Source organism: Triticum dicoccoides, chromosome 3B (genome assembly GCF_002162155.2).
Source record: "Triticum dicoccoides isolate Atlit2015 ecotype Zavitan chromosome 3B, WEW_v2.0, whole genome shotgun sequence".
Classification (NCBI taxonomy): Eukaryota; Viridiplantae; Streptophyta; class Magnoliopsida; order Poales; family Poaceae; genus Triticum; species Triticum dicoccoides.
In genome coordinates, this window is record NC_041385.1 from 186,452,593 (window position 1) to 186,463,552 (window position 10,960).

Sequence of the window (10,960 nt, forward strand, 5' to 3'; positions counted from 1 at the left end):
CTCTAGTGCATCTGTTGCATGGCAATCCCTACTCTCATGTTGACATCAACTGATGGGCATCTCCATAGCCCGTTGATTATCCTCGTCAATGTGAGACTTTCTTCTTTTTTGTCTTCTCCACACTACCTCCATCATCATATTCTATTCCACCCATAGTGCTATATCAATGGCTCACGCTCATGTATTGCGTCAGAGTTGAAAAAAGCTGAAGCGCGTTAAAAAGTATGAATCAATTGCTTGGCTAAAACCGGGGTTGTTTTTGATGGGAGTATTTTCTGTAATGAAAATGAAACATAGCCTAACTATATGATTTTGTAGGGATGAACCTTCTAATGCGATGATATTTTGAGAAGACATGATTGCCTTGTTAGTATGATTGAAGTATTATTATTTATTATGTCAATATGAATTTTTATTTTGAATCATTTGGATCTAAACATTCATGCCACAATAAAGAAAATTACATTGAGAATTATGCTAGGTAGCATTCCACATCAAAAATTCTGTTTTTATCATTTACCTACTCGAGGACGAGCAGGAATTAAGCTTGGGGATGCTTGATACGTCTCCAATGTATCTATAATTTTTGATTGTTCCATGCTATTATATTACCCGTTTTGGATGTTTATGGGCTTTACTTTACATTTTTATATCATTTTTGGGACTAACCTACTAACCGGAGGCCCAGCCCAAATTGCTGTTTTTTTCCTATTTCAGTATTTCGAAGAAAAGGAATATCAAATGGATTCCAAACGGAATGAAACCTCCGGGAGTGATCTTTTTGGAACAAACGTAATCCAGGAGACTTGGAGTGGACGTCAAGCAGCGAACGAGGCGGCCACGAGGGTGCCCGGCGCGCCCCCACCCTCGTGGGCCCCTCGTGGCTCAACCGACATACTTCTTCCTCCTATATATATCCACGTACCCTGAAAACATCCAGGAGCACCACGAAAAACTATTTCCACCGCCGCAACCTTCTGTATCCGCGAGATCCCATCTTGGAGCCTTCGCCGGCACTCCGCCGGAAGGGGAATCGACCATGGAGGGCCTCTACATCATCTCCAAGGCCTATCCGATGAGTTGTGAGTAGTTTACCACAGACCTTCGGGTCCATAGTTATTAGCTAGATGGCTTTTTCTCTCTCTTTGAATCTCAATACAAAGTTCTCCTCGATCTTCTTGGAGATCTATTCGATGTAACTCTTTCTGCGGTGTGTTTGTCGAGATCCAATGAATTGTGGGTTTATGATCAAGTTTATCTATGAGAAATATTTGAATCTCCTCTGAATTCTATTATGTGTGATTGGTTATCTTTGCAAGTCTCTTCAAATTATCAGTTTGGTTTGGCCTACTAGATTGATCTTTCTTGCAATGGGAGATGTGCTTAGCTTTGGGTTCAATCTTGCGGTGTCCTTTCCCAGTGATAGCAGGGGCAACAAGGCACGCATTGTATTGTTGTCATCGAGGATAAAAAAATGGGGTTTATATCATATTGCTTGAGTTTATCCCTCTACATCATGTCATCTTTCTTAATGTGTTACTCTGTTCTTATGAACTTAATACTCTAGATGCAGGCAGGAGTCGGTCGATGTGTGGAGTAATAGTAGTAGATGCAGAATCGTATCGATCTACTTGTTGCGGACGTGATGCCTATATACATGATCATGCCTAGATACTCTCATAACTATGCACTTTTCTATCAATTGCTCGACAGTAATTTGTTCACCAACCGTAATACTTATGCTATCTTGAGAGAAGACACTAGTGAAACCTATGGCCCCCGGGTCTATCTTTTATCATACAAGTTTCTCATCTACTTTTATTTGCATCTTTTACTTTCCAATCTATATCACAAAAATACCGAAAATATTTATCTTATCTTATTATCTCTACTCGATCTCACTTTCGCAAGTTACCGTGAAAGGATTGACAACCCCTTTATCGCGTTGGTTGCGAGGTTCTTGTTTGTTTGTGTAGGTGCGTGGGACTTTTGAGGAGCCTCCTACTGGATTGATACCTTGGTTCTCAAAAACTGAGGGAAATACTTACGCTGCTTTGCTGCATCATCCTTTCCTCTTCAAGGGAAAAACCAACGCAGTGCTCAAGAGGTAGCAATGACGTGATCCTTGTATGTCCCACATTTATGTGTGACATGAAACGTTTGTATGTCCCGCACTAATGTCATGAGACTTTCTATATCCCGCACTAATTTATGTCATTAAAATCTGATCATGCGTCTGTTCATCCACCTCCTCCCCCTTGTCATCAACTGATTCGTCGGCTGGGTGGTGGGTGCCACTTGATGATGATCTCGACCTCGACGCAGTAGGGACGGCGACATCAGTGGAGCGGCAGCAGAGCACCAAGGCCACGTGCCCAAGACATGCTCCACTATGAAATTGACATATCATGAAGTTAGGAGACATACCTCAAAAACGTGTATGGAAAGCAAATTACCAAACGTCATACCTCAACAAAAGCTTTAAGCTTGTTGTACAACTCTTCACCTGGAGGGTACTTGAGTGCCTCGCCGGCGTCGTTGACATGCTTCGAGAGCTCGTTTTGCTGTTGCAAACAATAGAACAAATCATTTTGGCACAATGTAGGCAAGTACGTAGAGATAAGGTGTATCTCACCGGCCGCACGTGATTTCCAGCTGAGAAACAAAATGGCCGATCAAGGTTTGTATATTTTACAGGTGTAAAAGCGCTAGAAACGACGATCCAATCAGAGCCTTAAAGTAAACATGTATTGGTAAACATACTCTAGGTCTGTAACTAAGTAACTGAAACACCCCCCTCTCAATGCTCAAGATATATCAGTCCAGAACCACAAGAAAGTTAAAAACCGAATACTTCAATTCTTGGATAGAAAATTATCTCTTAAAAAGTAAGACATAGGTAGTCTTAACGACGATCCATGTTGAAATAGCTACAAGAAAAATCTCAACAAACCTATTGGAAACTCCCCTTAGCAATCATTAAGACAACAACAAAGTGTCCATACCACAACTGGAAGATGATAAGAACGACGACAAGCATGGAAAACCAAAATCACTTCTTAGAAGTTCAGGGAAGATCCCAAAAATTCTTGAGCAGTATGAGGATGATGTTCACGTTGCACTTGGTGCCCTTGCTGATCGCGTGCGCGGCCAACTCATTGGCAAGTGCCTTCGCATAGGGAGGGCCGCTATTGTTTGTTGGCTTCTTGTCCCACTCCCTGATGATCCGTGGCACGCTCAATCTTCTCTCGATGAAGGCGCACGCGTCGCTTGGAGCGACGACGTCCCAGAGCCCACGGGTGGCCAGGATCAGGAACTTGTCCCCTGGCTTCCGCTTCACCGCGACGACCTCAGGATCCGGGACAGCAAGCCTACGGACAGTAGCTCTAGACTTTGAGCTCCCTGTATATTAGGAGGTGTGTCTTTTTAGTATGGTAGAAAACTAGGTTTAAAATAAAGCATGGTAGAAAACTAGAAATTAAACACATGGGTACGGGTGTCATGTAGCTTGAATTCATGTGGGAACTGAGACACACACATATATATATGTGAGATGCACCTTTAAAGGTCACAGGTGAAAGGAAAACTACGCAAATTGCAGGCACAAAGAAGCAAGAAAACAAGAGAGTAATTAAGAGTCATGTTCAACTATTTTTCCAAAAAAAAAAATGTGCAGTTTAGACGTTAGACTTACGAAAAGCGTGACGACGCATAATGGCTTCAAGTCTGCTGGTAGATCCAACCACATCACCTCCTCCATTTTGTGGCTGGGCATAAATACATTATGGACCATGTAAGTTTTTTCTCTCGAGATAAGCTCAAGCAAAGTACATAATTAACTAGCAGATTAAACATTAATCATGTGCAATTTTCTATAGACTATAAACTATTACAATTTGGGGCTAAGTGACTATACAAGAACACCCATTTCAAAAAATAAGCTAAATAGCTCAAATCCTCAACCGTTGGATCCTAATACATAAGCACCTGGAAGTAATTGGAGTAAGACCAACACCTATCATATGCATAATGAAAACATAACAATAATGGTATGTATGATGTGAGAATGAGTTTAATGCCTGGGAGCAAAGTTAAGCACGCACTCAGGTGCTTTAAACTAAATTTAAGCTAGTGTTGGAGACCCAATTGCATCTTTCATACCCCAACATTGTACTGAAGCACTGATTACATATATTTGATATCCACATCTTTGTCTCAAATGACTTATATATGTCATCTATCATATTTGTATTAAATATACAAGTGTGACATGAACATGTAATATATATCATATGATAAAAATAAAAATATGATATACTGCAGGTATATATCATATGATAAAAATGATTATAATGGAGGATGGTGAGGAGGACGAAGGAGCAATGCTACTTATGGGCAGCAGCCAACGCCATGCATCGACACACAATTTTCTTGTCTTTTTGAAAAGGACGATATACCCATATGGCCTCTGCCTCAGATGTACACAACCATATTATTAAAAACATGCATAATGCCTGCCGAAGAAAGTGCATCCATAATGTCTGACGCTATGATCATCATCCACCCTCTACCGGCCTGCTCACATAGAAGATAGAACTAGCCGTAAAAGGAGAAGACGCCGGAAAGAGCGACGGCATCACATCGATCAATTTGTAACAGCATGCATTCCTGTTGTACTTGAACTAGTAGCTGTTAGGAGAAATGTTGGTCTGGCAGCTGCTAGTTGACAGCTCCTAGTTCAAGTACAAACACAAGTAAATAACTGCATCCCGAACATTATATGCTTATTAGTCATGGATATTTGCACTTTACTTTCTGAAAAACAAATCACAGCTAAGCACATATATATCTATATATATACAGTTCTTTGAGGCAAAAATTCGGAGAAATTTCTTATTTTTTTTACTGTTACTTAGGAGAAGTGTGGGTCTGGCAGCTGCTAGTTCAAGTACAAACATAGGTATAAATGCCTTTCAAAGCATACCTTCTCTCTCACATGTGCCCTCACATAGAACAGAAGCTTGCATGACCTAGTTCAATTCAAAAGGTGTACACAGAGCCAAACGATACCTACCGGTAGATTTGTGCTAGCACACCAGGCATTCCGGTTGTACAAAATGAACATTACATAACTATACTAGCTAGCTGATCCCCTTCTTTCATGCCTAGAACTTTCGGTGTTTCTTGGGTCCAAATTTCATGCTTAGGGGTACAAGTTGTATAATAATATGTAGCTTAAAACTCTTTGAACAATCCAAATAAATAAGAGATCAGCCATAACCTAAAATATCCCCATTTCATTCATTCATATGTAGCTTAAAACTTTGAGAACTGAAACATAACGGAACGTAGATCTGAATTTCTGAGACGGTGTTGGGTGAAGAAAGATTAGAGCAAGGTGGAAGCGTTACCATAGGCGCGTGCTCGGGGGTGAGCGGCACGGCCTCATAGCCGCGGTAGATCACGGCCCTAGAAGCGCCGCGGTTGGCGAGCACGAAGTAGTCTTCGAGAACCAGCACGACGAGAGCCCCGGGGCCGACGCGCGCAGGAGCATCGATGCCACTACCGCCACCGATGAGCACCTCTTTGTCCACCACGCGGACAGCGTCCACGATGACTGTCTTCCACCAGCCCTCGACGTCGTTTTGAGCCCGCGGGGCCTGGGCGAGCAGGTCCCGCTTAATCTTCTCAGCGACGACGACGTGCAGCCGCTCTCCCATGTGCTTGGCGTACATGGCGCCCAAGATCCCGTCGAAGACCCCGAAAAAATCAAGTCCCATCGGCGGGGACAGCACCGTGAACGACTTCACGGCGGCGACGGCGTCCTTCAGCATCGGGAGCCGGTCGTTGCGAGTGGCGGTGCCGTACGAGAGGTACATCTGCGGGCATTTTCCCCACGTCGACACCTCCTCTTCCGCGACATCATTGACATCGATGTCCATGGACATGGAGGCCTTGCTAGCTGCTCTTGTGCTTCCAATGCTAAAACTGTACCTACCGGGCCCCTCAAATTTCGACCTGGCGGAGGAACGCCCCGGCCTTACCTGTATGTGGGTGTGTGTATCGCATGACGGGAGTGCCAGTAACGCGCGGCGCTGTAGAACTGGGAACCTGGCGCGATGTGAGGTATGGGTCACACCGCAGCTGGCGATTAATTACCTGCCAAATTTTATCGTCTTCATATAGTTAACTCTTCGCTGGCAGCTGGTTCACGTTCACTGGATCTGCCCAGGGAAATTATTTGGTAAATATTTGTAAACATTAATCACAAGGGAACGCTTATCTCTTTGTTTTTTCCAAATTTTTCGTATTGTATTTCCCGCTTCTCTTTGTTTTTTTTTTTTTTTTTGAGAAAGCCCGCTTCTCTTTGTTATGTTTCAGTGAGCCGCGCGGACTGGAAATGGCATCACACCTGGTTTGGATGGGCAAGCGGCCCAGCCCAGCATATGGCTAGGTTCTTCTTCATCTAATCTTCATTTTTCGATTGGATCGGCGATGTAGCCGCCGAGGGAGTCCGAGAGCAAGAAGAGGGCGGCGGCGGTGCTTGGCCGCGCTCGCCCGCGCGCTCGCCCTGCTGCTCGCCGCGCTCGGACGCTTGCTCGCCGCGCTCATCGCGCACGGCCGCACTCACCTACTTGCTCACCCTGCTACTCGCCGCACTCGCCGCGCTTGCCCGCGCGCTCGCCCTGCCTCGACGTAGCTCCGAGCGCCGCAGCCCCGAGCTCCCGAGCCGCAGCGCCGTAGTCCCGCCTTGCCGCGCCGCCGGCCTTGCCGAACTGGCGAAGCGGCCCTGGTGGAGCTGGCGCACCCGGGCCGTATCGGCTTCCACGCCGGGTTCCAGTACCTCAACACCGGCACCGTGCTAGGTGGGCCGGACTCGAGGGACGGCTGCTGGCAGCTGCCTCGTCTCATGCAGTGCGTGGGCAGAGGAGATCCCGACGCTCGTCTCCCACAGTGCCTTGCGCTCGCCGGCAAGTTCCCTGGCGCTGCACCGGCGGCCAGCACAGTGGAGGCACTGCCTGGGCTCTGCCCGATGGCTGCCTCGTCTCCCGTGGCATGGCAGGTCGGCAGCAGCTGCTGGGTGCGTGGGCCGGGGACCGGGTAGAAGATAGAGGATGGATGGGTAGGTGGATGGCAAGTGGGCCGGGCAAGCAGCAGACAGAGACGGAAGAGAAGGATCCGGCTTGCCTGCTCCCTTCCCATGCCCCCATTCGTGCTCCCACTTCATCCTACGGTTGTCTTTTTTTCTTTTTTCTTTCTAATCTAATCATCTTCCCTCCTGATTTTAAGGAGGTGGGGCCGGGTCTTATTTTGTTCCAATCAAATCATGCCACATATGCGGGAGCACGGATGGGCACACACGTGAGGAGCAGGCAAGTCTCGTCCGGAAGAGAAGTGCCCAGAAACCGTGCAGTCGTTCTCAAAAAAAAGAAAAAGAAACCGTGCAGTCTGCGTCCGCTTGAGACCCAAATCGCGAGCAAATTTGGTCAGAAACAGTCGGACACAAAACGGAGGAAAATAAAGTCTGCATGTTGGGTCAGCATTTTTATCCATTAGGATCCGAATGAACATGCACGGACGAAATGGTGTGCCTTGGAGTTGGAGTTGGCCTGAGAGGGGGATTCACGGCGTGCAACACCGCCGGCTTCCTCGCCCGACGACCGGCGGCTGGAGCGCCCGGAGACTGAGCTGCTTGTGTCGCCCGGCTTCCGCGCCAGTCATGTGCTCTGCTCGCAGCAGAGCTTCGCGAGGTCACCGCGCTCGATGACGAATCATCCCGAGGACGGGGACGAGGCGGCTTCTCCGCGCCCGTGCCCCACCTGGCTCCTTGCAGCAGAGCTTCACGAGGTCGCCGCGATGGCGCCCGATGGCAGTGGCAGTCACGGTCGACGACGAGTCCCCGTGAGGACGGGGACGAGGCGGCTTCTCCCTGGCCGTCGTCGGCACGCCCATCAGGTACAACCCCAACTGCTAACCATTTTCATTTCTGTCATCGCTCATGCCTGCGTGGCTTCGTTAGCTAGTGGTGGTTCGACGCCGGCGAGCTTCCTCTCTCTCTCAGGTGGGCCGATTTGGGGGAGATGGCAACGAGGTCCAGCGGCTGCAGGGTAGATGGCAGGTAGTAGTGCTGATTCACGACCCCCATGAACTGTTTTTTGATAGAACTGCCATGGACAAAAAAATAAGTTCTCTATAGGCGGTGTTGTTTGTGTCTCTATTTCTAAGAATGGACATACATTTTGCCATGTCAACAGTAGAGTTTTTTTTTCTTCTTCTGTTTTTTGCCATGATCTATAGACGAATGGCAAATAAGCTACCCATGGCCATGGTAACCACAGTATAAAATTCCATTTTTGCACCTACAATGAATCTGTCCTAATCAACAAAACTACCATGGCATTTTTTGGCAATTTTTAGCCATGGCAATTTATCGTCTGATGCCATGGTATTTCATGTTTCAAGCACTCAACATGGAATTTTTCTGTTGATGCATATGAAATTATTTTAGAACAATTTTTGCTCTAGGTCATGGCCAAATAGACCATGGCATTTTGAAGAACTGTTTTGCTCTAGACCATGGCATGGTAGTTTCAAGAACCAAAATGCCCAACCTCCCAGTGTGTTGATACATATGGATTTTGACTAACAGCAGACTTATTATGTGTTACAGCCACTGGAATTTCTCATGTTCAAGCATTCAACATGACAATTTTTCTGTTGATACATATGTCATTTTATCGAACTGTTTTTGCTCTAAGCCATGGACAAAAAGACAATGGCATTTTTACAAACTGTTTTTGCTCTAGACTATGGTAGATTCAAAGAAACCAAATTCCCAACTTCCCCCATGTATTGGTACATATGGATTTTGACTACTAGCAGACTTATTATTGTGCTACAGCCACTGGAATTTTTAACGTTCGAAGCACTCAACATGACATTTTTCTATTGGTACACATGGCATTTTTTAGAACTGTTTTTGCTCTAGGTCATGCCCAAAAACACCATGGCACTTTTAAAAAGATCTGCTTGCTCTAGACCATGGTAGTTTCAAAGAACCAAAATGGCAAACTTTTCCATGTGTTGATAATATGGATTTTGACTAACATCATCTTTTTTTTTGTGCTACAGCCAGTGGAATTTCAGGTTTTAAGCACTCAACATGATTTTTTTTTTCATTGATACATATGTCAACTTATAACTGTTTTGCTCTAGGTAATGGCAAAAGATGGCCATTACATTTTTTTAAGAACTCTTTCGCTCTAGATCATGGTAGTTTCAGAGAATAAAGTGCCCAACTCCCCCCATGTGTCCCTAATCTCAGAAAAGGTTGCCATGGTACAATCCTTTTTGCCCCAAAATAAGTTGTCATGTCCTTCTATAAACATAATTGGCTGTTTTGTAGTTTCCATGGATAATTTTTAATTGGGATGTTTCTCAAGTTGCATAACAACATTCCTGTGATTTCTTTTAGAAGAATATATCCTGGCAATGTGTGATTTGTGTGTTGCCAATTTTTTTGTATCCCTGGGAGCATGTCATGTTTCTTTTGTAGAAGCATGACACTTTTAGTATAAAGAGCATGGCATATTTATTATAAAGAGCAGAACATTTTTTTAAGAAAAGCATGTCATTTTTTAGAAGTATGGTAATTTTAGTATTAAGAGAATGGCATTTTCTATTATGAAAGCATGTAATCTTTGTTTAAAATAGCATATCATTTTTATTATAAAGAGTATGACATTTTTCGTAGAATCATGACATTTTTAGTATTAAGAGCATGGCATTTTTTGTTATGAAAGCATGGCATTTTTTACTACTTAGAGAATGACAGTTTTTTAATATTATGGTAAATTTAATATTTTTATTTACCATAGCAATTTCAATGTTTGGATCATTAGCTATTATTTTTTTTGTTATGACAAAGAAAATATAGAAGCATGGCAATTTTAATATTTGGATCATGGCATTTTTATTTTTAACGTTACAACATTTTTATTATCTTGATCTTTGGCAATTTCCTTTTGCCTTTTTATCATTCTAAATTTTTGAATCATTGTCATCATAAAATTTAAAACTTTGTTGAACATGGGAACTCAAATTGTAGAACCACGACAAGTTTAAATAATTTGTCTCTTTTTTCTATAGCTTGTTAGTGTACCATGGCAAATTTATGTTAGCTTGCATAGCATATTTGAGTATTAGCCATCATACAACTAATACTCAAATATGCTATGCATGATTTTATATATGATGGCATTTTTCTTTGTGTTCTACCTGTATGTTATATATGATAATCCCAGATTATGTGGTAATTTATATATTTTTTTGGGGGTGTACAATACCTGGTCAATTTGATGTGCCTGTGTTTTTTTGCACATCATGGCATTTTTTGTGCTGTTTTAACTTTTTAAAATGAGGGACAAAATACTAGTTTCATAGATGCCGGTTTCAGATTTTGGCAAACTTATGTTTATTTCACACCTTCATCGGCTGCTTTTGTTTCTATTTTCATTGCATTTGCAAATATCATTGTAAGGCATTTTTTTATCAGTCCATGTTGAACTTGATGGCAGTTTATTATATATTTCAGGGCAATTTATATTTATTTGTTTAGCTATTCAAAGTCAAGTCCAAGTACTAGGTTTAAGGCCTTTTGTTTTACTCACAACAAAAGCTGGGAATTTTTTTGTTGCTAAAGCTGGGCCTTGGTCCTATGCTGAGAGGTTCGCTGTGGGGATTGTTTCCGAGCGAACGAATATGTTCGCTCGGACCCCCCTCCTGTGGCGAACCATTGGTTCGTTAGGACCCTCCCCCATGTTGCAGTTATTCTTCCTCGGTCATGGATGTGCCATACTGTTTAGTTGATTAATATATAATTCAGTTGTTGTCCTGATGTATTATTCTGTGCTTATATTTGAATAAAGTATATGCATGCTAGTATGTTAAAAGACTTGCA

The 10,960-nt window shown here is 43.7% G+C and overlaps 1 protein-coding gene across 1 annotated transcript; it reads right to left on the reverse strand.

Moving 5' to 3' along the window:
• Positions 1-2,839: 2,839 nt before the first annotated feature.
• Positions 2,840-5,995, reverse strand: LOC119281102 (protein phosphatase 2C 50-like). The gene is made up of 3 exons (XM_037561733.1): positions 5,412-5,995; positions 3,695-3,767; positions 2,840-3,402 (listed from the first exon to the last, which is right to left on the reverse strand). Exons 1-3 carry the CDS (start codon positions 5,946-5,948, stop codon positions 3,068-3,070), a joined length of 945 nt encoding a protein of 314 aa, XP_037417630.1. The 5' UTR covers positions 5,949-5,995; the 3' UTR covers positions 2,840-3,067.
• Positions 5,996-10,960: the final 4,965 nt, after the last annotated feature.